Genomic DNA, 22,938 nt, shown 5'->3' on the forward strand with positions numbered 1-22,938 from the left:
AAGTAAGGCCCACTCCCTTCTGATAAGGATAGTAGTTGAGTGTCTCCTTGTAGGAGACCCCAGAGAGGTCATGAATCTAGGGCCCGCCCATCTTGTCACATGTATACCTCTAGTTCCTCCCCTTCCTATCGTGTACAGCCCTAGCTCATCCCCTTCCTGTTACCCCTATGCCCATTGTCCAGCCCCTTCCTATGATGTGTACGCCTATTGTACTGCCCCTTCCTGTGATGTGTGGTTACCTGTAATCACGCCTCCCCCCCTTAAGTAGATATAGCCCTTGTTTAGCAATAATCAGGGTCCTCGAGCATCCTGCCCAGTCCCTGCCCCATGCTGTGCAAGGACCTGGCTGGTAAGATCATGGCCATCCAGGAGGTGAGCATGCTACCATGAAATGTGTCTGAATCCATTATTTCAATCTCTCTTCTATCTCTCATGCTCTCAATGACTTTACTATAATCTTTATATATAATAACCGTACAATTGTATCCATCGAACCCGTGATTAGTGGTGTGGGGCTAACACCCCTTCCAACGGCAAATATGTTCCAATGATTCAATGATTATTCGCTCCATGTTATTTAGACCAGTATTTTTCAAATTTCACACATGGGTGTGTTTATGAATATCCTGGGTAAAATTGGTTCTATGACCCGGTAAATTTGGGAAATAAACCTTAAGTGTTTCTGCCAGGTATTCACACTGTACTTTACAACATTAAAGCTTCTATGAAAGAAACTTGTTTAACAAAGTTTGGATCTTCGTCCAGTCTTTCCCATATTAATTTTCCATATCTACTCACCTAGAACAGTGCCTTGCACAATTAGACATGTAGTAAAGACTTAGCAAAGGAATTATGGAGTAAGTCTCTCTGGAAGTTTTTAGAATTTTCTCATACTATAAGATTTCAGACAGTTCCCAATTTTTTTTGAGAAATGAAATAAAAACTCCAGCAAACTCCAGACATATCCCTACCTACCTACTCAGCATGTTAACTTTGACATATCCAAACTGTATTTCTGATTATCCCTCCTAAATATCTTCTTCTAGCAGTCTACCTCATCGTACTGGATGGCAAATGTCCTTCCAGTAACCAAGAACACAGAGTTATAGATCATCTTTTATTTCCCTTGCACGCCAGCATCAAACCCATAAGCAAACCTTCTATATCTACGTTCAGAAAACATCTGAGCCCAATCACTTCTCCCCACCTCCACTGTGAGCTTTGGTACGATCTGCAAAGATTTCTCATCTGAGAACACTCTAATAACCTTTGAGCTGGCCTCCCTATACTACCTTTGACCCTCTACTATTCTCAGGATGATAGTTGTTGCTGTCGTTAGGTGCCATGGAGTTGGTTCTGACCCATAGCAACCCTCTACACTACAGAATGAAAGACTGCAAGGTCCTGCGCCCTCCTTACAATTGTTCCTGTGACGGAGCCCATTGTTCAGCCACAGTGTTAATCACCTCGCTGAAGGCCTTCCTCCTTTTTGCTGCCCCTCCATTTTACCAAGCTTGATGTCCTTTTCCAGGGCCTGGTCTCTCCTGACAATATGCCCAAAGTATGTAAGACGAAGTCGTGCCATCCTTGCTTCTAAGGAGCATAATATACCTAGAGAGATCCTTTTAAAATATATGACAGATCAAGTAATTTATCTACTCAAAACTCAGCTATCTCTTCACATTGCACTTAGAATATAAGTCAAATCCCTTAAGAAAGTTTGCAGACTTTCATGATCTGATCTGCTCCCTTCCATTACTTACCGGGCTGAGGCTACAGTGACTTCTTCCATGTTCCTAGAACTTGCCAAAACACCTCCTATAAGACTAACTCCTTTTAAGTCTGCAAAAATCCACCTTCTCAATGAAGCCTAGTGACAGACCTGCAACATGCCCTTGACCTGCCTGACAGCCCAATTCTCCTTCCAGGCTGTTTTCTTTTTCCATTTCATCACCTTACATCATAATATGCTAATTTACTATGGTTATTGTTGTGTCCTTTCTCCTATCTGTAAGCTCCAAGATTGTTGACTGACAAATTTATTCAACACACCAAAACAGGGCTTGGCACAGCATACATTTGGTAAATATTTGATGAACGGATTAATAAGTATCTCTGGAACCTCTTTGAATTTTCTCCTTACGAATTCAGGCATTTCATGAATAAGTCTTGGTAATAGTTCTTGGTTTTTGTTTCAATCAGCTTACAGAACACTTCTTTTCTCCCTTTTGTTGCTTGTCTTCTTTCTGGAACTCTTTTAAGATAAGCATAAAACTCACTACAACTGAGTTGCTTCTGATGCATAACCACCCTGTAAAGGGTCTCTGAGAAGGTAAATCTTTATGGGGACAGTCTCATCATTCTAACTTTAACCTCCAGTGCCACCATAGCTCAAGATATAGACCAGCCTTAAACCTTAGTTTTTCTTTCATATTCTCAATTTCTTCTTGCTCTACTTTCTAATAGCCTTGCAGATCACCAATTTGGTCTTTCATTGTATTCACATTTATTAATCTTTTGAATGGTTTTGGTATTCATTATAAATTTTAATCTCATTCCTAATTCTTTTTTCCCCTTTCATTACAGGCAGTGTTAAGTAACAAGAATAAGTGGAAAGGGGATTTATTCTATTGGAGGAAGAAACAGAAAAGGAGCTAATTAATACATTCAGAAGAAAGTGTACGTAACAGGAGAACTTGCGCAGAAATGAAAATGATTCCTTCTCAAAACCATGGCCATCCCTTATAATGAGTAACAATAAATAGTAACTGAACAATGGGGCAACACTTGGGGAGAGGTTGGCTAAGAGTTTGGGTATAAAATTTGATATATTAAGAATCAGAATTCTTTGTGAGCCCACTAAAGAAGGGAAACTGGTTACATGTTTCTTGATTCCAAGTTGCACCATTCCTCAAATTACTTAACTGTGAATATGCTGCGTTCTGTGTGGCCATTGCAGTGGGTTAGTAAACCCAGCATAGTGCCGTGGGAGGGGCAGCTAGCATCAGTACTGGTAAAAAGGTTGAAGGTATGTCTGCCGCCAGCCTCATAGGAATCAGCATTATCCTCCTCCCTTGAGTTAAGCAGATTCTGCAGCTGCATTTAACATTTAACATGGCTGTGGATGTTTTTCCAATGTGAGCTTTAGAGCTTATACAAGGAACTGTATGACTTTATTTTGATTTCTCCGAATCCAGTCTCGTATCCTTTCTACCTTCATGCAATGTCTCAAAACACCTGGCTGCTGTTTCCAGGTACTGCCATGCCATTCTTGTATGTGTTCTGTCATTTGAGACCAAGGGAGAGGGCAACAATCACTGACTGTATCCAATCTGTCTTCTGGAACTAAAAACCCCAGTATTAGCATAATCCAAGCTCACTGTCATGGAGTCAATTCTGATTCATGGGGACTCTACAGGACAGGGTAGAACTGCCCCATAGGTTTCCGAGACTAACTCTTTATGGGACCAGAAAGCCTCATCTTCCTCCTTTGGAGCCGCTGGTGGTTTCTGCCTTTGTGGTTGGCAGCCCAAAGCATAACCACGACCTTCATCGGGATTAGCAGAACATACACTTAGGAGACCCACTGCTATGTCTGCCGTTTAGTAATGGTCTTGATTTCTTCGTTACTGTACAAAAAAATCTTATTTCAAAAAAATTAAGATGACCACCCCAAAGAACATGCAAATTAATTGATCTTGAGCATTCCAATTCTCATGAAACTAATCTCAACCAAGTGGAACTGAAATTCTTAGCTCAAGAAAAACTCTGCCTTTAACCAGCTGTAAGACTTACAAGTCAAATAATGCAATACTGAGAGGCCATGACAGGGGACCTCAAACTTTAAACAGGGGGCCAGTTCACTGTCCCTCAGACCCATTGGAGGGCTGGATTATAGTTTAAAAACAAAACTATGAACAAATTCCTATGCACACTGCACATATCTTATTTTGAAGTAAAAAAACAAATGGGGCAAAAACACCCAACGGGCTTGGATAAATGTCCTCGGCAGACCGCATGTGGCCCGTGGGCCCTAGTTTTAGGACGCCTGGGCCATGACACCAATGCCCTAAAGAAGCCTCTACTTCATGCCCCACAGCATCCAATCCAATTGTTGCACTTAGAGAGCTCAAAGAAGTTACAGAATTTACCTCAAGAAAAAAGATTTAAGGTCACAGTACACTATTTCCTAAGGATACTTGGAAAACCTTCCTATTTGTCTTTGTATAGGACACAGACACACGCAAAGCTATACTACTGGTCATTCATTTCACTAAAAACAGAAGTTCTCCCCCTTTTTATCTTTGTACAAATTTTCCAGTTGCTTATATACACTACTGTAACTTTCCAATATGGTCATCTTTCCCTCTGAAAACTAAGTAAAAGATATAAAGGAGAAAAAGATGATGGAATCAGATAAAAGTCCCGAATGGGGAAAATACAATTAATAGGCCTTAGAAGAAAAGGGAGGGGCAGATGCTTCCAATATAAAAACCAAGTACCCTTAAAGTTAATGTTGTTAAAAGCATATCTTTTGGTCTAATTTTTTATAGTCTGTAGTCCTCAGTCTAATATTAAAGGTATGGCTATTTTCTTACTATAAAACAAAAGTATAATTTCCTGAAAAATAGGATACTTCACTTCAGTTTTCAAATTAAGGACAATCTAACAAGAGGGGCGGGTGGGGGGTGGGTAAAAAAATTCACGGTGAAAAAAAAATCAAAAGTATTAGCAAACTTTTGAAACCCCCTTTTCGTTGTTCCCATTTGCCAGAGTAATTTAGCAAGCCCACGTTAGTATAGAGTTGCTCTGTAGTTATCTTGGGTGTAAAAATTTTCCCAACCAAGCCTAAATAAGGAACAGGTGGGTGTCAGAAACACAGGGTAAAGCAGTCCTGTGAGTCTTTCTCTGAAAGAGCAGCTGGTCTTAAACTGTGGACCTTGCAGTTCATAGTCCAATGTGTAATCACTATGGCACCTGGGCTCCCACAAGCAAATACGACAAAATTATACTTATCATAAGCTTAAATAAATGTGTGAGGAAAGGATTACAACAAAATACTAAATAGCACACAAAATCATAGCAGTATTTTCAGATTAGACAAAAATAATCCTGGAATCGGCATATTCAGCCCAATTGCTTACATACCTTTTCTACCTCCAGAATTGCATAAACTTTTACCAATAAAAAGACATCAGAACACATGAGTTGTAAATATTGTATTTTTTAACTCACACAATGTTGCATGAGACATTTGCTAGTTTTAATATATCCATAGGATTAATACTCTTACGGAGTACATGGGAAAGTGCAGAACTAAAGAAGGAAGTTATCTGAAAACAAAAGCACACATTTCTTAGGATTTAAAAATATTGCACATAAGGTTGAACAGAAATTACTGGCTGTTTTTACAAACAGAATGAGGTATTAGTCAATCTAGATACAGATGAGTGCAAGGAGGAACTACAAAACACATAAATCCGTCTTAAAACTTAAGAGTGTCAGCAAGTAAGAGAAATATGAAAAGATGTGTAAAGTGGCTATGATTTCAAGACTACAAAACCATTCGCTGGCAGCCAAACACAAAACTATCTCTTGGCAATAGCTCATGGTTTCAAGTTACTTTCAACCTAAATGACTACAAGCTTTCCTCTAGCCGACTCCATCTGCTGACAGAGGTAGTCCTGGGTTTAAGTATCAAGCCACACAACAGCCTTTCTAGAGTCAGCTTAGGGAAAATGCCAATTTAAAAAAAAACGGTTTCACTCTTCTGGAAAGTTAGATTTCTAAATCGCCCGGTGGCAATTAACCACGATACTGCTCTCCTTTGCTGAATGACTCAATGACACAGTACCAAGTACATTTAGGGACCCAAGTCAGAGATGCTGCAGCACATGCAATTTTAAATGAGTAAAGACTCCACTGCAACATTCATTCAAGGTTACAAAACTGAAATCTACAGTAATTTTTAAAGTTTAGTCTTTGTACATTATCAGGCAAATTCAATCTTTTCTTGGTAGTAAGACTGACCACATTGATAAGCCCAAAGGCAAATAGATTAAAACAAAAAAGTCAGGTAAGTCTATACCTTTTTCTTTTAAAAGAACCTTCACTATTCAGAGAAATTATGATTTCTCTAACTAGATGAATGTTGATCGAAAACAATCTAAACATATTTAATGGCTATATTAAGTTGTTCAAAGAAGTGAAATCATGCACTTGTCAAAATAGTTCACACAAAAAATGTTTTCCATCAAATTTACCGAAGAAGAGTCAAGTAGTTGGACAGGCCAAGAACACACTACTGTCCAGAACAGTCAGTGTATGTGGTGACCATGTTTCCTCTTCGCTGAGTGACAGTCCTGCAGTGCTTGCTAGATCCATGGAATCTATTGTCAGTCTGTACGGTATGCTGACTGTTAGTGTCAAAGCCACTGAAAGAAAACATTTTCTCCATATCTTCAAACATGTCATCGAACAGTCCGCCTCCAACAGAAAACCCCTGGAAGTGATGCCTCTGTCTACTGGAACCATCCTGGCGAGTATGGAAGTGCTTTTCAAAATGCTTCTTGGATCCAGTGTTTTGGTTTTGACCAAAAAACCCAAAGTCTTTAAATAAGTCATCAAAGTTGAAGTTAAATGATTGCTCAAAAGAACTTCCACTGCCTCTTTGTCCTTTACCATTAGTAAAAGCACTGTGTCCAACTGTATCATACTCTTTTCTCCGATTTGCATCTGAGAGGGTTTCATATGCTGAAAGAGAGAAATATACTTACGTAAGTGAAGTTATTAAAAATGATCATCATTTTGAAATAAACGGGTCCAACTCTATAGTCTAGAACAATGGTTCTCAACCTTCCTAATGCCGTGACCCTTTCATACAGTTCGTGTTGTGGTGACCCCCCCAATCATAAAATTATTTTGTTGCTACTTCATCACTGTAATTTTGCTACTGTTATGAATCAGGCGACCCCTGTGAAAGGGTCGTTAGACCTACCAAGGGGGTCGTGACCCACAGGTTGAGAACAACTGGTCTACAAGATTTTACATCACAAAAACCTATACAAATATAATAAAGTGAAAGCTACAACCTACTCCTCCCACTGCCCAAAGGTTGTCTTGTTCACTGCTGTATTTACCAATCGACATCAAAATTCCTGCCACTAGGAAGTACCATGTGGCATGTGGGAAACAAAGATTTCTCCCAAGTTGTCTCCCCCAAATATATGCCAAACTTAGTTGCTTTCTACATGTGGCGAATGACTAGACACTTGGAGGTCAATAGAAGTAGGTCAGGCGTTATTCTCCCTAAGGGTTATCAGCCACCCAAAGCAAGCAGGCACCACTGTTTATCCCACAAGTAGGGCCCACTCCCTTCTGATAAGGACAGCAGTAAATTGTTTTCCAGAGAGCCCAGGGAGGTGAAGGGTGAGCAAGGTTAGGCCGCCATCATGAGTCTAGGTCCGCCCACCTTGTCCCATATAGACCTCCAGTTCCACCCCTTCCTATCATGTGTACACCCCTAGCTCATCCCCTTCTTGTCATGCTTATGCCTATTGTACATCCCCTTCCTGTGTCGTGTGGTTACCTGTAATCAGGTTCCCCTAAAGAGATATAAGCCTTGGTTAGCAATAAAGTTGCTCCCCTGCCCGCTATCTCTGGCTCTCTCCTCATGGACCACGAAGCAGGGCTGAGGTGAGCATGGTACCATGATATGTGTCTGACTCCAATATTTCAATCTCTTTTCTATCTCTCATGTTCTCCATGACTTTACTATGATCTTATTTATCATCGCGTACTAGACGGGTGATGATTTGTTAGGGGCTCTTTCCCCCCACGGTGGCACAGTCAGTTAGTAGAAAGGCTGCTGGTAATAAGCAGTTCAAATTACCAGCCGATCCTCAGAAGATGGTGTTTTCCACTCCCATAAAGAGTTTCATCCTCAGTAACTACAGATGCAGTTCTACTCTGTCCTATAGGATCACGGGAATGGAACTGACTCAATGGCACTGAGTTACCATTATTAGAAGTAACTATGTTCACAACAGTTTGAGTTATCGTTATCTTATGTTATTTGTTTAAAGTCAATACTTATATTAAAAAATAAGTCAAGCAACCAATGAATAGAAACATAGGAGTGCTCCTTTCCCAATCAGTTGATGTGTTTCATCCCAACTCTGTACTCAGTTACTGAATGGTCAGGAACTGCTGCACGTTTCTGAACTTGTCTTAAATAAAAATTTACTTCATTCAAACTCTCCTTTTATTGCAAATGTGACTCTGAAATATCTATCAAGTTGGGGGAGAGGGGGGGAATCCAAAGCATTGCAAGGTCTATTTTGATTCTTCTTCAATCCCCCTATTAGTAAAATTCTGTATTTCATAAAATACTTCCTAAGCGTTTTGCATTCTAAAAATACTTTTTCACATAGAATAAGCAAGGTTAAAATAACACAAGAATAAAGTACCACATTTCAATACTTTTAGACTTATACACCACTAACATTTTTCATCTATCCAACAATTTAAAGTATGTGTTCTGAGAGTCTCGGAGAATTTCACTTTATATAAATGTAGAGCCACTCCAACCTCCAGAAGACCTTCAAACACATCCACACAAACACAAAATTCTTAACTATCACTCTCCAATCAAGATCTCAAAAGAAATTCAGGAATTTACCTTCTGCAATCTCTCTGAATTTTGCTTCAGCATCAGGGCTCTTATTTTTGTCAGGGTGGTACTTCATGGCCAACTTGTGAAAGGCCTTCTTGATGTGGCGCTCTGATGCTGACGTTGGCACACCTAAGATATCATAGTAACTTTTTGAGGCCAGAATTAATTCTGTTATCATTAAAATGCAGATTGCAAAGATGAAAACTGACTGGGGAGTAGCCATTTCTAATATCCTAAAAGAGATGAGGGAGAGAAAAAAAGGTTTTAATCCTCAGTTAAACTTGAAGACTATTTTCTTTAGAAAGTAAAATTAAAAATCCAGTAAACTTATAGGATCCAAGAAATACTTAATGCATTATCAAAATGGGCAAAGTGGAGACCCAAAGTCATCTGTAAACAATTGGACATCCCCTCACAGAAGGGTCCCAAGGAAGAGATGAGCCAGTGAGGGTGCAGTATAGCACCGAAGAAACATACAACTTTCCTCTAGTACTTTAATGCTGGCCCCCTCCCCAAGTATCATGACCCCAATTCTACCTTACAAATCTGGCTAGACCAGAGCACATACACTGGTACAGATAAGAGCTTGCAACACAGGGAATCCAGGACAAACTCCTCAGGACCAATGAGAGTAGTAAAACCAGGAGGGTAGAAGGTGGGGGGGCGGGTGACCCCATCATAACCACAATGATCCACCTAACACCCACACCACCCCCATGACAAGGGACAAACAACAGAAAAGTGGGAGAAGAGAGACAGCAGATGATGTAAGAAATGAAAATCACATCATTTATCAAGGGTTCACAAGGGAGGGAGAATGGGAGGAGCTGATATCAAGGGCTCAAGTAGAATGAAAATACATTTGGAAATGATGGCAGCATATCTACAAATGTGCTTAACAATGGATGGATGGATTGTAATAAGAGCTGTAAGAGCCCCCAATAAAATGATCTTAATAAATGGCTGGAACAATCATTCATGAAAAATATATAGATATTAGGCATATAATATAGTGCATCTGTAAACATTCCATTTACATATCAGTGTTGTTATCCCCAATTTAGCTGTTACATGTTAGCTAGTGGTTCCAAATTGGGCTTTGATCTGCAAGGCCAGCAGTTCGAAACCACCATTCGTTCTGCAGCCAAAGCTTTGTACCCCCTATAAAGAGTTAAGTCTCAGAAACTCACAGGGGCAGTTCCACCCTGTTGCTGCATCGACTCAATGGCAGTGAGTTTGTTTTGTTTGATTTCGAGAACACAAACAGCTTCCAACCAAACCGAGACACAATTGTCTTGGCTTCGCCTTTCAGAGCAGACAGAAAGGTATTAAATAACAGATTTTATCAGTTAATATTAAAAACCTATCCTAGGCAAGCATTGCAGAACTGGTGGAAAATCCAAATAATGTTTTAGAAGATCTCAATCTTATCTTCAAGAACTCATATTAAAATACATTTAACTTCATGGGGGTGGGGGAGGGCATTACCAAGGTAAACAGCTGAGCTTGGCCCAAACCCACTACCATCAAGTTGATTTTAACTCAGTGGCCCTAAAGGGCTGGACAGGACTACTCTGTAGGGTTTCTAAATCTTTATGGGATCCCACAGAGGCTGATGGGGTCCCAACTACTGACCTTGAGGTTAGCAGACAGGAACCCACTAATCCACCAGGGCTCCTAGTACAAGCCAGTATACATCTAGCTTCAGTTTACACTCAACAAAAGTGAGTCCAGGTATGTAAATTGAGAATTGTACTCAGCATCACAACACCAACAAGCCAACGGAGTAATGCACTTCTCTTTTTACATGTTAAAACTGATTTTTTAAAATGTAAAACACCGGTTATTAAACAAAGAAGCATGAGTAGGCAAGCTGTGTATACAACTCCCAAAAGAGAATTCAAGATTTCTGCTTGTAAGGCTGCCCCCAAGAGTTTGTACTCAGGTTATTTTTCAACTTCTCAGTAGTTATTACACGATTTCCCTAAGGAGGTTTTTAAAAGAGGTTTTACCTTACAATTGCACAACTATCTCGTGAAAATTGGGATTGGATGACTTGCAATTCGGAACCAAGAGAGGCTAGGTGTTTCTTCCTTGTGGTGTTTGAATGCTGTTAACAGAGGAGTCCTTAATAACCTCTGATGACATAGCAAGGCTGACGAAAAGATCTGATGGTTTGTGGAAACTGCCAGCCTTCCTCTCCTGTGGCCTCTCGGCGCGTTAATTAGGCGGATTACACTCCTTTCCTGAGAGCTACTCCCAGCCCCGGGGAGCCAGGACCACCGCAATCTTCAGTCGGGTGGCGAGGAAGCCAACGAAGGCGGGCTCCCCCCAAGTCAGGGCGCGGCCTAAGGTTGGGGGGTGCGGGTGCACCTGACCAAAGGTTCCGGGAATGTCCTCCACTGTTCCAAATCCCACATTCCTACGTGGACTGTGCAGATACAGAACCCTCACCCCCAAACAGGCCCGCGGCGGCAGCCGACGAGCGCGACCGTCCAACCTTTACCCGGGGCTACGAGCTCCCGCGGCGGCCCGGCTCGGCCCGGCTCCAAGCCGGAGAAAGGCTCCCGAAGCCCCCAAGAGCCGGCGGCAGCCGAGAACCCTCAACGCGCTCCTCCGGGGCCCGGTGTCTGGTTCCTACTCCCTCCGCCACGCGTAGCTGGAAGCCCGAAGCCCTTCTGGCGACAGAGTTGGATGGCCAGGCCAAGCCTGCCCACAAAGGACCGCCAGGAGCCCGGGGACGCGCCCCAAACCTTCCCGGGACGCGACCTCGCCCCTGCCCGCACCCTCCGGTGGCTCCAGCTCTAGGAAGCCGCGACGCCGGTGAGGCCGACTGGGTCGGTTCTACGCGGCTGCTCGGTCCCAGCCTCTTACCGCGGCCTCCAGTTGCCGGCGCGCGTCCCTCTGCCGCTTGCTCGCCGCCACCACCGCCGCGTCCTCTCAGAGCGCGCCTCTCTGGCGGGCGTCCGCCGCTGCTGCAGACACCTAAAGGGAAGACCTACACGAAACGCTTCCTCATTGGCTCCGCCTCCCCACGTGACTCAAAGGCCCTACGCGCACGTGGAAAACTGTTGTTGCCGCTCCGACTGTGCGTCACATCCGGCTCCACCCCCCAAAGGGCGGTCCGGCAGCCCTCGGAGGCGGAAGTGAGTTGATGGAGGCGGAAGTGAGTTGATAGTTGCGGCGTTTCCCCTTTGCCGGTTCGCGCGCAGGCGCACTTGGCACCGGCTGCTTGGACCCGCGACCCCGCCTCAGTGAGGGACCGGCTGATCCCTACCTGGGCCCGGTTCCCCGGGGTGTCACCTGAGCAATGCCCCGCTATTGTGCAGCGGTTGGCTGTAAGAACCGCCGGGGACGGAATAATAAAGACCGGAAACTGAGTTTTTACCCGTAAGTTGCCCCTGCAGCAGAAACGTCATCCCCGCTGTGGGCCGCGGCCCTGCAGCTGTAAGAGCCAGGGCTCGGGCACGTCCTGTCGTGTCAGCTCTGGCCGTAGCCAGTGCTCGCGTGGGTCGAGGACGTGGAGTTCAGGGTACCTGGAAATGTCGCTTCTGAGCCAGGCATCGGGGCTTGTGTGGGTGTTGATAACAGATTGCAGGGTGTGCCGCGTTATTTAGCGCGTTTTCCCACCCCATTTGCCCACATTTCCTTGAACGACATTAACCACCACATAGTGACATTAAATCTGCAAAGTGCAAAGCGAGAAGGTGCAAATTTGTTAGGCTGAGTTTTGATAGTTGCCCGGAGTCGATCCGACTCTTGGCAACCTCAAGTGTACAGATTCTCAAGGCTATGGTCTTTCGGAAAAAAGACCTGTCTTTGCAGCTTTGGCAGGTGGGTATTATTTTAGTACAGGTTTCTGGAGAAAACTGAGGCTCAGAACTTAGGTAACTGACCTTGAATTCCTGGTGCCAGCAAGTATATGTGGGAAACGACACCCTATCCCAAACCATTGAGTTGATTCCAACTAATAGCGGCTGACGAGTTCCAATCTTGCCACCACTACCTTGTAGCGTACTCTGGTAAATTATTTAAGCTTTTCTCAGATTTCTCGATCGCGGTGCCCAGTCCGTTCATATGCACAGCAACGCTCTAGGAGAGAATTGTACCAAAGGGTGGGTTTAGAGTATAACTGAAAGCGATAAAACAGCATCTGACACACATTAAATGGGTTATATATACAGAAAGCGTGACGACCAACAAAGTATTAAATTTCCCTGTTTCGGTCTTTGAAAAGAATTCCGGTAGATCTAACCAGGATGTGTTTTACTTTCTTTGAATTTTCACCACAGCTATTTTTTATGCCTGTTTTACTTGAGACGAAAAGCTCTGTCCACTCATGACTCAGCTGTTTTCGATTCTTTTAGACAAAATTTCAAGTACGGCTAATTCCAAGTCCCTCACGCTGCCTGGCAGTTTACTTTCCGGGATTGTCTCCCTTAAAACCCACAAGATGCAAAAGAGATTTGGCGGGCTGAGGATGGAGATGAACTTTGGTCAATTGATTGGGAAATGCTTCTTTATTAATGGTTCTGACTCTGAGAAATTTTGTAGTAAAGGTACGATCAAGTTGAACTTACCATATGTACTCATGTATAAGCTGAGTTTTTCACACATTTGTGCCGAAACCCCCCACCCCCACCCCCAGCTTATACTCAAGTGAGGGTCCCACTCACCTCTTCTCTGGTGCAAGTGTTCTCTGGTCTCCCTCTCATCCTCTGGCGCCTGCAGCCTCTGTGGGTGGTCTGATAACTACTGTTATCACCACCTCTGTTGTGTGTGCTATACTGGGCGTGCTGTACTGGGTGAGAACCTGCCCGCTTCTGTATGCTGGTACCTGAGGGGCACTGCATCCCTGTCAGATGAATGTCGCATGTGGCCAGTCTTCTCTGCTCTTCTCCAGGGCTGTGACCAGTGAAGTAACCTTTACAGTCTTACCTGTGCTTAGTCACGCCCCCTTATTCCACCCAAGCATTGCAGAATACAAGTACTGGTATGTCTCTGGTCTTGGATATATAGTACGTTTATTTACAGTACTTAGTCTGCTATATTTTATTTTTTATTTTCTTACTAACGCCTATCTGGACCCAGTGTTGACTATGCTTGCACAGAGCAGCCTGTGTTGAGTTAGCACTCCCCATACATATGCGGTAACACTGCGTGTGCAGTAACACAGCACATGCAATAACAGTGCGTGCACACGCAGCATGTATATTATGAGCCCTAACACAGGCTGCTCTATGCAAACAGTCATCACATTCTGGAATATCATCAGCCTGCATTAGGCCTCAAACTATACAAGCTGCATTGTGTACATGCGGCAAGGAAGCATATATAGTAATGCAGCGAATGCAATAACAGAGTGTATAGTTATTGTTGATACCATATTGTTTTTGTTGACCCTCTTTTCTACTTACAGAGCTAGTTTACTGTTTTTCTTTGAAATAAGTATTCAAAAACATTTAACCTACTGATGTCTCAATTAATGTAACTTTATTGGTATCTATTTTTATTTTGAAATTTACCACTAGCTGCTGCATTCCCGACCCTAGGCTTACACTCGAGTCAATATGTTTTCCCAGTTTGGAGGAGTAAACTTAGGTACCATGACTTATATTCGGGTCATCTACTACTACGATAATTCCTTATTTGGTCCCATATTTATGATTATTTGACCTCCTATTTGGGTGAGGAGTCATAAGCCCAAACTTAAAAATTCTTTAAATCTATCTCTGTGGCCTCACAGTTACTGTTTTTAAAGAGAAATTAAATGTGGTGTGAGATGAAGGCACCCTTAAAGATCCCTCCCAGCCTCATAACTCTAAATTTTGTGAATGTAGGGTTTTAATTTTTGATCCATTTTTGCCTCCATATTAACTCAAAAAGATACTATTTTTATTTCCCAATAGCACTAAACCTGCTGAATTGGTTCATACTGAAACTATAGCATCTGTAGTATAAATCTTTATGAGTTTGGAGATTTAGTAGGTGTTCACATGCAGTTTAGTTTATACTGCAATTATCTGATGTGAATAAGAGTGAACTAAAATTACTAAATAAAGTGAACAACATAAAGGTACCAAATTGTGCTACAAACATATTCCAATAAATATTAGCAATTTACCCACTAAGGAGGTAGTACAATCCAGTTACTAACAAAAAATATTCACAAAATCTATTTTTACATTATTTGATAACTTAGTATAAATGAGAGGGCTTTAAAACTTTTTTTAAAAGATCACGGAATTGTCCCACAAACTTTGAAGTAAACTCTTAGGTACAATAGATAAAAATCTGCAAACACTGGCCTTCTAAATGAAATTACATAAAAGTACATCATTGTAAAAGGCACATTCTCAACTTAGTTGTAATGGCAAAGGTAAGCCATTAACTTAACCAAGCGGCAGAGTGGGCTAAGTGTTGGGCTGCTGCTAACCACCAGGTCAGCAGCTTGAATTTAGCCGCTCCACATAGATGTACAGCCTGGGAAACCCATAGGGACAGGGCTACTCTCTCCTGGAAGGTTGCTGTGTGTTAGAATTGACTGTGGCAATGAATTGTTTGGTTGTGGTAGCAAAATGTAAGTATTGTTCAAACAAAATTCCTTTTGCCGTTAAATGCCACTTCCCCGTTACTATATCTTATCATACCTATAACTTAACTTGGTTGATATGTGTAAGGCTAAATTTTTTTAATGAACTCTGAATATTGAACTTTGAAAAGTAGAGCATTTGACTTTTCCATATAAAGACTCCAAGGAAGAATATTTACCAAATACCCAGACCCTTTTCCCATAGCTTCATTTAAAACTATTAACCTTTAGAAAGGAATCATGCTCAACCGAGTATAAATGGAACCGTTTGGATTCGTGTTAGAACTTCTATTGCAACTGTTTTTAAAAATATGAAATAACCGCAGTATATGTCTTGAATGTTGTTAATGGAAAATCACCAAATGAAGCCAATTTGCTACCAATAATTGTTAATACTATTTAACCCTATTAAGACAAAATATTTCCTATTAAATTAACTGTCAATAATATAATTTTTCTTAGAAAACACATCATCATCTGTTATAGTCAACCAGAACTATCTTGTCTTTCTTTTCAGTTTGATGTCTTTCATATAACGTGATTCTGTTCCTTTTAACATGTTGCATTTTCTTGCATCAGTTTTTTTAAATTATTTTTAGAGCTTTGGGGTTCTCAATTTATTGGTTAAATTATATGTTATTGTCAGCAAAATTGTTCGGTTAAATTAGGTCCCTATTTCAAATTGGGTTGTCAGTCTAGAGAGAAGTGTGTTCACTGTTTTATGTATATACTTTTTAGAAATTATTCTAGTCTATTGAAACTTTCATATAAAAAGGAACCTGAATTTAAAGACTGCTTTAAACTACGGACAAGAAACTTTTGACATATTATATTAGTTTGAAATACATTTGAATAGCACTTGTACTTAATACAAAGCTCTTTCATAGAGCCCTGGTGGCATAGTGGTTATGGGTTGGACTGCTAACCATATAGTCAGCAGTTCAAAACCACCAGCCACTCCTCAGGAGAAAGATGGGCTTTCTGCTCCCATAAAATGTTACAGTCTTGGAAACTCACAGGGGCAGTCCAACAGGGTCACTGTAATGAGTCAGAATCAACTCAAGTGTAGTAGACAACACACAGCAAAATAAAACAACTTAAATCCATGGAAAATGTGAGTGGAATTTACCCTGTGTAGGAGCACATATTTTATCCTAGTGCACGTTCTGCAGAGCCAGCGTTTTCATGAAGATTCTCCAAATTGTAGTGACGGTAGCCTTGCTTTCGTAGCACTGGCACACGTGAGCTACATAAGAGGCCTGGATTCTGGCAGCTCTGTAAAACTATAGCAGAGTTTTCCCTCTTATTTTTCACCCTCAGGTTTCCTCTGCATGACAAAGAAAGACTTGAAAAATGGCTAAGGAACATGAAACGAGATTCCTGGGTTCCTAGTAAATACCAGTTCCTGTGTAGTGACCATTTTACTCCCGACTCTCTTGATATCAGATGGGGTATTCGCTATTTGAAACAAACTGCAGTTCCAACAATCTTTTCCGTATCTGGCGACAATCAGGTATGGTGAACAGCTTGCTGGGGAGAGAAGGGCATTTTGATCAGGATGGCAGATTGCCTGGCAGGTTATCTGGTGGGAGGGGTGAGAGAAGAACAGAACCGTTCGTTGTAAAGCAAGTACTTGGGGCAAACAAAGATGGATTTATATCTTAAAAGAATAATGGTTTTAAATATCTTAACTGTCAGGAAACATAGTTTAAAAGAAGTAAACAAAAAATTACACATATATTTTAATATAAGCTAATAAGCGCAGCTGTTTCATGATCATTTGAATAATCTAAAACTTCTATCATGTATTGAATGTGCTTAGTGCCATTTGAAGAACTTGAAGGTATATTTGAGTTGTTATGTACTTAGAGCTTTTTTATTTTTTAAAGTAAATAAGCTTACTTGGCCAGTCTACTGAGTAAAGTTAGAATAGTCAGCACTAACTACTAAGAGAAGAACACTAGAATAGTCATCTCATATAATTTAAAATATTATTTTCTAGGGAAGAGATGCTTCCAAAAAAAGGTCTCATAAGACAAAATTAGAAGATGAACATGAAGTGTTCCAAAAAGCCAAGCCAGAAGAAGCATTTGTATCAAATGAGCCAAAGAAAAATACAGTTAACACAGATGTGCTCCCTAAATATACAGAATTATTTGACGCAACTGGTTTGGTGTCGCCACCAGCTCCAAAAACAGAGAGGATGCCAAATAATATATTAGCTCTCAACCTGGTTCAACAAGGTACCGGACAGCCAGAGTCCGCTTTGGGAACTGCACTTAACCAAGGTCTAGGTGTAGGTGGTTTTCACACTTCTTTTGAGAATATAAATTCTACCACTATTACTTTGACCACTTCTGACTCAGAAGAGATTCAGCACTCTTTGGAAACCCAAGAAATATTTGAGATAACTACCAATCATATTGCTAATCCAAATTTTACAGATAATTCTGTGGGAATTAAGTCAGCACAGGAACATCCTGTTATATTCAGCACAATTTCTCAAACAGTTGGAGACTTCAATGCAAATAAGGAATCAGTTATTGCGATTTTTGTCCCCACGGGAAATTCTAGGCCTCGAGTGAATTCTTTTGTCCCTGCCCAACAAGAAGCTGTGGCCATGGAGGACGTAGACACCGAAGACTCCGTATTCAGGGATGTTGACTATGGAGCAGAAGTGTTGCAAACTGAACATTCTTACTGCAGACAAGACATAAATAAGGAATATCTTTGGCAGAAAGTGTCTAAGCTACATTCAAAGATAACTCTTCTTGAACTAAAAGAGCAACAGACTCTGGGAAGATTAAAGTCTTTGGAAGCTCTCATAAGGCAGCTGCAGCAGGAAAACTGGCTCTCTGAAGAAAACGTCAAGATTATAGAGAACCATTTCACAACGTACGAAGTTACTATGTTATAAGGCATTTTAAAGCGATAACTTTTCCAAGGTCTTTGGTGGTGGTGGTTGTTTGCAGCCAAACCAAATTATTTGTAAAGTGAACTTTTCTTGTATGAAATGCTCATCTTACTGAAGCTCTGCAGGCCTCTAACGTTGTGGACTACTGGGCATTCTGTTGTAATACTCATTTTTTAGAAAAAACTCAGAGAACTGTGGGCTATGGAGAAAACTCTTTATGTAATCATTTTTCAAGTTGAAGTTACTTATAGTAAATAATTTAATTAAGTTGTAAAATGAGAGAAACTGTGATGGTGGTCAGAAGAGCCACGAATAGAAATCAGGCCCAGGAATCTCTCCTGATTCTACCACTGGCGTGTAACTTAGACAAGTGACTTATCAAGCTGGAGCCCAATGAGAGCATTTACTATGTTTCTTCCCTTTCGCACTTTTGACAGGATAGGTTTTCTGCATCGGAGGGTCTAAGAGGAGCCCTGGTCATACAGTCTGAGCACAATGGCTGGTGGTTTAAATCCTCCAGCCACTCAGTGGGAGGAAGCTGTGGTATTCTGCACCTGTAAAGACTTTTGCATCCTTAGAAACCTTATGGGGGAGTCCTCTGTCCTTTAAGGTCGCTATAAGTTAAAATTCACTTGATGACCTAAGGGTTTATACTCCATAGTAATAGAAGTTGCCTAGAATCTGATATTGCTAACTATTGGAATAACTGCAATAGTTATTCAATTCTGTGTTTAACTTTTTGGCTAGAGTTTCACACCTATATTACAAAAGATTTATTTGATAACATTACTCCAGTTGAAGTAAAATAAGGACCCAGTCACTAGTACAGTTCTAGAAATGTTATAAGCACTGAAGAACCTGTATGTCCTTACATTGTGTGTGATTGACTATCTTAATATATAATTGTTTGCGCTTCTTAACAAACTATTTATAGTTATATTTATAACAAATATGGAAATGAGGTTAAGTATATTTTAAAAACCATAGTCTATTTCTTAACAAGTGTAGCTTTTTAAAGTATGTGTCTGTGTCATTTCTAGAATACAAAAACATTCAGTAATATGAGAAGCCTCAAAAAGTGTGGAATATGGAATTAAAAGATAATAGAGTTTTCCCTTGAATTTTGTTAAGCCTCCCTATGTAAAATTACACATTATCACTCATGTGTATTTTACTGAGATTTATAAGTGAGAAATTATAGAAATTGTGATGATTGCCTTAGAGTTTAGTAAAAAGAAGAGATGATTATACTTGTAAAAATACTATTTAAATATAAAAGAATTTAAGAAAAATGAATATAAAAGCAAACAAATGTGAAAAAAATACGCAGTGTTTCCTTACGAACTGTCAGTTAATAGAATTAAATATAATGACAGGATAGTTTATGGTGTTAGACAAAGTCATACCAGTCTCATCTGTAAAATAAAAGATAGCATTTTCTACCTTTTGTAACAGATTTGAGAATTCTATAAGGGAACATGTTTTGAGCCTGAAAAATAGGAGGTGTTCAATAAACTTGGTGGACAGCAAATAGTATACTCAATGTTTTATAAATGCATGCTGATTGTTTTGGGCCAGGTTTCAATTATTTTCTTCAGCTAACTATAAAATGTGTCTTTCTTGGGTGACCATGAGGAAAAAGTTTACTAGTGTTTTTTAATAAATCATATGTGGTGGGGTTAATATTTTTTAGTGTCTTTGTGCTGTATTTTGCTAATAACTAGTAATTTTAGATACTAAATTATACAGATGAAAATAAAAACCTTTATAAATCATAGTAAGTAGTTTCGGCGCCATTTTTAGCAGTTGAGGAAATGGAATAGATGCCACATCTTACCTCCTATGGTTCCCAAAGCTGATTGATCACCACAAAGCAGAAGCCAGACATGATCCTCCACCCTTTCCCCTCCCCAGCCCCACTCCCACCCCACCCCCGCCCATTCCTTTTACCTTGTTCTAAAACCAACCATCCCTCCCATGGCACTGTACTTCTATGCCTCTAACCCAGTGGTTCTCAGCCTTCCTAATGCCCCAGCCCTTTCATACAGTTCGCATTGTATGGGCTCAGCTAAAGCAGGCCTTGGCCCCACTTCCCTGCTAATCCCTTAAAGGTCAGCAGTTGCCCCCGGAATGAAGAGACTGAGAAAAGGCACCAAGGATGCCTGACTCCCCGATAACCGGACACCATACCTGCCAGAGCTGATAAACTGCATCCTGGGCCATCAACCTTACCACTGACCTCCTAGGCCATAAACCTCACTGCTGACATCCTTGACCATAAACTTTGCTGCGGCAGCATGGACCTCCTTCTCTCCGCTTTCCTTTAAAAATCCCAGACCCCGAGCAGGGCCCTGCGATTCCCCTATGCTACTTGCCAGACCATGGTGCTTCACCCAGGAGCTCCCCTCTAATCAAGCTATTTCTGTTTCTGCTCTCCCTTTGTCCTGTCAGTTATCTTTGTCCGTCTACCCGTGCCTCAGTTTACCTCTCACTCATCCTGTGCCCAAGTTCATCCTTACAGATGTTGTGGTGACCCCCCAACCATAAAATTATTTTCATTGCTACTTCATGACTGTAATTTTGCTACTGTTAGGAATCAGGCGACCCTTGTGAAAGGTTGGTTCGACACCCCCCCCCCAAAGGGGTCGCGACCCACAGGTTGAGAACTGCTGCTTGAGTCTAACTCAAAAAACTCAATGCTGTGGAGTCAATGCTGACCCACAACAAACCCTATAACAGGGTGGAACTGCTCCTGTGGGCTGGATTCTCTGACTGGATTCAATACTTCATTGCAATGGCTACACAGAACTCAGATGATGTTCATGATTGTGGGGTTTATTAGGAAAGTCGATAGGTTACAATTCAGATGAGAAATACACAGGATACAATTGTTTAGTTAGGACAGCTGCTTTTCTGCCATGCCTGCAGGCAGGCCTTTCTCTGGCCCTCAGCCACTGGGCCTGGCTTCCTCCCTGCTCAGGCAACATTCTGAGGCTCTTTTAGGCCTTTCAAATGCCCATCGGGCATGCCACTCCAATATAAGCCTCAACTCAAAGGCACTAGGCTCTAACTCTTTGGGTCAGCAAACCCAGCTCCCCAATCCAAGCCAGTGCCCTCCCCCAAAGTACTCTACTTGCTCTCTGGACTTGAAGTCCACTCCTCTGGTGTCACAGCCCTCTCCTGGATCAAGGAAGTTTAATGCACAGGAATCTCGGGGTCCAAGTGATTTGATCCACTCCTGACTTTTCTCTTACTGATGGTGAAATCCCCGCTCCTGCACCTGAGATAGCTAGTTTCAGACTCAGCAGAATGGCGATTACAACCCCATTAACAATCACAGCTGAACCATATAATCCAGTGTCTTCCTCCAGCCCTTACCCAAAGGTCATTTGATGGGCATAACATGCTATGGCTATGAGCCATATTTGATAATTCACTGCATTGTAATCATAATTGTACTTGCTTAAAGTTAATGGCTTACTTAGGAATAATGTATATGTTTCATTCTATATATTTTTCTAATTCTTTAAAAAAAATTTGCTCATATAAGATATTTTTGTGGAACAATGATTGTGCATTGGCCTTCAAACCGCAAAGTCAGTAGTTCAAAACCACCAGCTGCTCCTACAGCCTTTTCACTTATGTAGAAAGTTACGGTCTCGGAAACTCACAGAAGCTGTTCTGTCCTAGAGCCACTGTGAGTAGGTGTTGACTTGATGGCTGTGAGTTTTGTTTCGTTTGGATCTGTGTTCAGGATATTCGCAACCCAGTTGACCTCCAAATTATATTTTGGGCTTCCTAACTGATTTTATCTATACTGTATTTCCAGTTTTCCATCTCCATATTTTCCTGGGCCTTCCTTGCTGTCTGCTTGGTTGTAGCTCTGCCACTTACTCACCACATAATCTAGTTTTGTTAGCTCTCTCTGGAGCTAGATATACCTCGGTCCTTGGCTCCTTGGCTCCGGGCGAGAAGCCTGGTTCGTGATCCAAGTGAGTTTTATGAGCATTAGAAGTTTCAGGTTTACACGGGCACCCAGAGGACTCCCCCCGAGCATGCAGCCTGCCTGGAAGCTACTTGGTGTGACGCAAAAGTGTCCCAAAGTTCTGGCGGTCGACTCCGGGCTCCTGCCTTTTCAATGATTTCACAGGGAGGCGTGGTGGATGACCCCATTCGCTGAATTGAATTCACCCGGCCTAAGTGGGCCAATCCAGGCTCAGCGCCCACTCATGTGTACCAGCAGGAAACCTGAACCTCTGAGCATGTGCCGTGTGCCACTCCTTTGTTTCCATAGCTTGGCCCTCTGGGGCCCTCTGGGCATGCCTTAACGGACTTCCCAGCCCTAAGCTAGCCTACCTAACAGTTTGGAATCTTTGATTATTTTCTATCTACAGAGTAAAGTCAGACTCTCTGCCCTGTATTTTAGCCACACTTGACTTTGTGTAGTGTTTCCCAGTTAGGCCAGGTACTTACCTGTTTCCATATACCCCTTTTTTTGTTCTTTCCTTAAACTCACCAGCCTGCCAAAAGTTCAAACGCATCCTCCTTGATGGAATTTCATCTTTTTGTGTAATCTCTACTCCTACAGGCCTTTGTTTTATAACACTATAAAAAAACATTTACTCAGGTGTGGGAAACAAAAATTTCTCCCAAGTTGTCTCCCCCAAATATATGCCAAACCCAACACGCTGCTTGCTACACATGGTAAATGACTGTACACTAGGAGGTCAACGAAAGTAGGTCAGAGGTTATTCTCCT

At 41.6% G+C, this 22,938-nt stretch overlaps 2 protein-coding genes across 2 annotated transcripts; one reads left to right on the forward strand and one right to left on the reverse strand.

Annotated features, from left to right (window-relative positions):
• Nucleotides 1-5,204: 5,204 nt before the first annotated feature.
• Nucleotides 5,205-11,649, reverse strand: DNAJB9 (DnaJ heat shock protein family (Hsp40) member B9). Its single transcript, XM_004702583.2, has 3 exons — nt 11,549-11,649; nt 8,681-8,907; nt 5,205-6,753 (listed from the first exon to the last, which is right to left on the reverse strand). Exons 2-3 carry the CDS (start codon nt 8,895-8,897, stop codon nt 6,302-6,304), a joined length of 669 nt encoding a protein of 222 aa, XP_004702640.1. The 5' UTR covers nt 8,898-8,907; nt 11,549-11,649; the 3' UTR covers nt 5,205-6,301.
• Nucleotides 11,650-11,929: 280 nt separating this feature from the next.
• Nucleotides 11,930-18,718, forward strand: THAP5 (THAP domain containing 5). Its single transcript, XM_004702584.2, has 3 exons — nt 11,930-12,064; nt 16,587-16,779; nt 17,269-18,718. Exons 1-3 carry the CDS (start codon nt 11,985-11,987, stop codon nt 18,181-18,183), a joined length of 1,188 nt encoding a protein of 395 aa, XP_004702641.1. The 5' UTR covers nt 11,930-11,984; the 3' UTR covers nt 18,184-18,718.
• The last annotated feature ends 4,220 nt before the right edge of the window (nt 18,719-22,938 follow it).

Source organism: Echinops telfairi, unplaced genomic scaffold (genome assembly GCF_000313985.2).
Source record: "Echinops telfairi isolate 266 unplaced genomic scaffold, ASM31398v2 ScPeMD7_23;HRSCAF=83, whole genome shotgun sequence".
NCBI classification, from domain to species: Eukaryota; Metazoa; Chordata; class Mammalia; order Afrosoricida; family Tenrecidae; genus Echinops; species Echinops telfairi.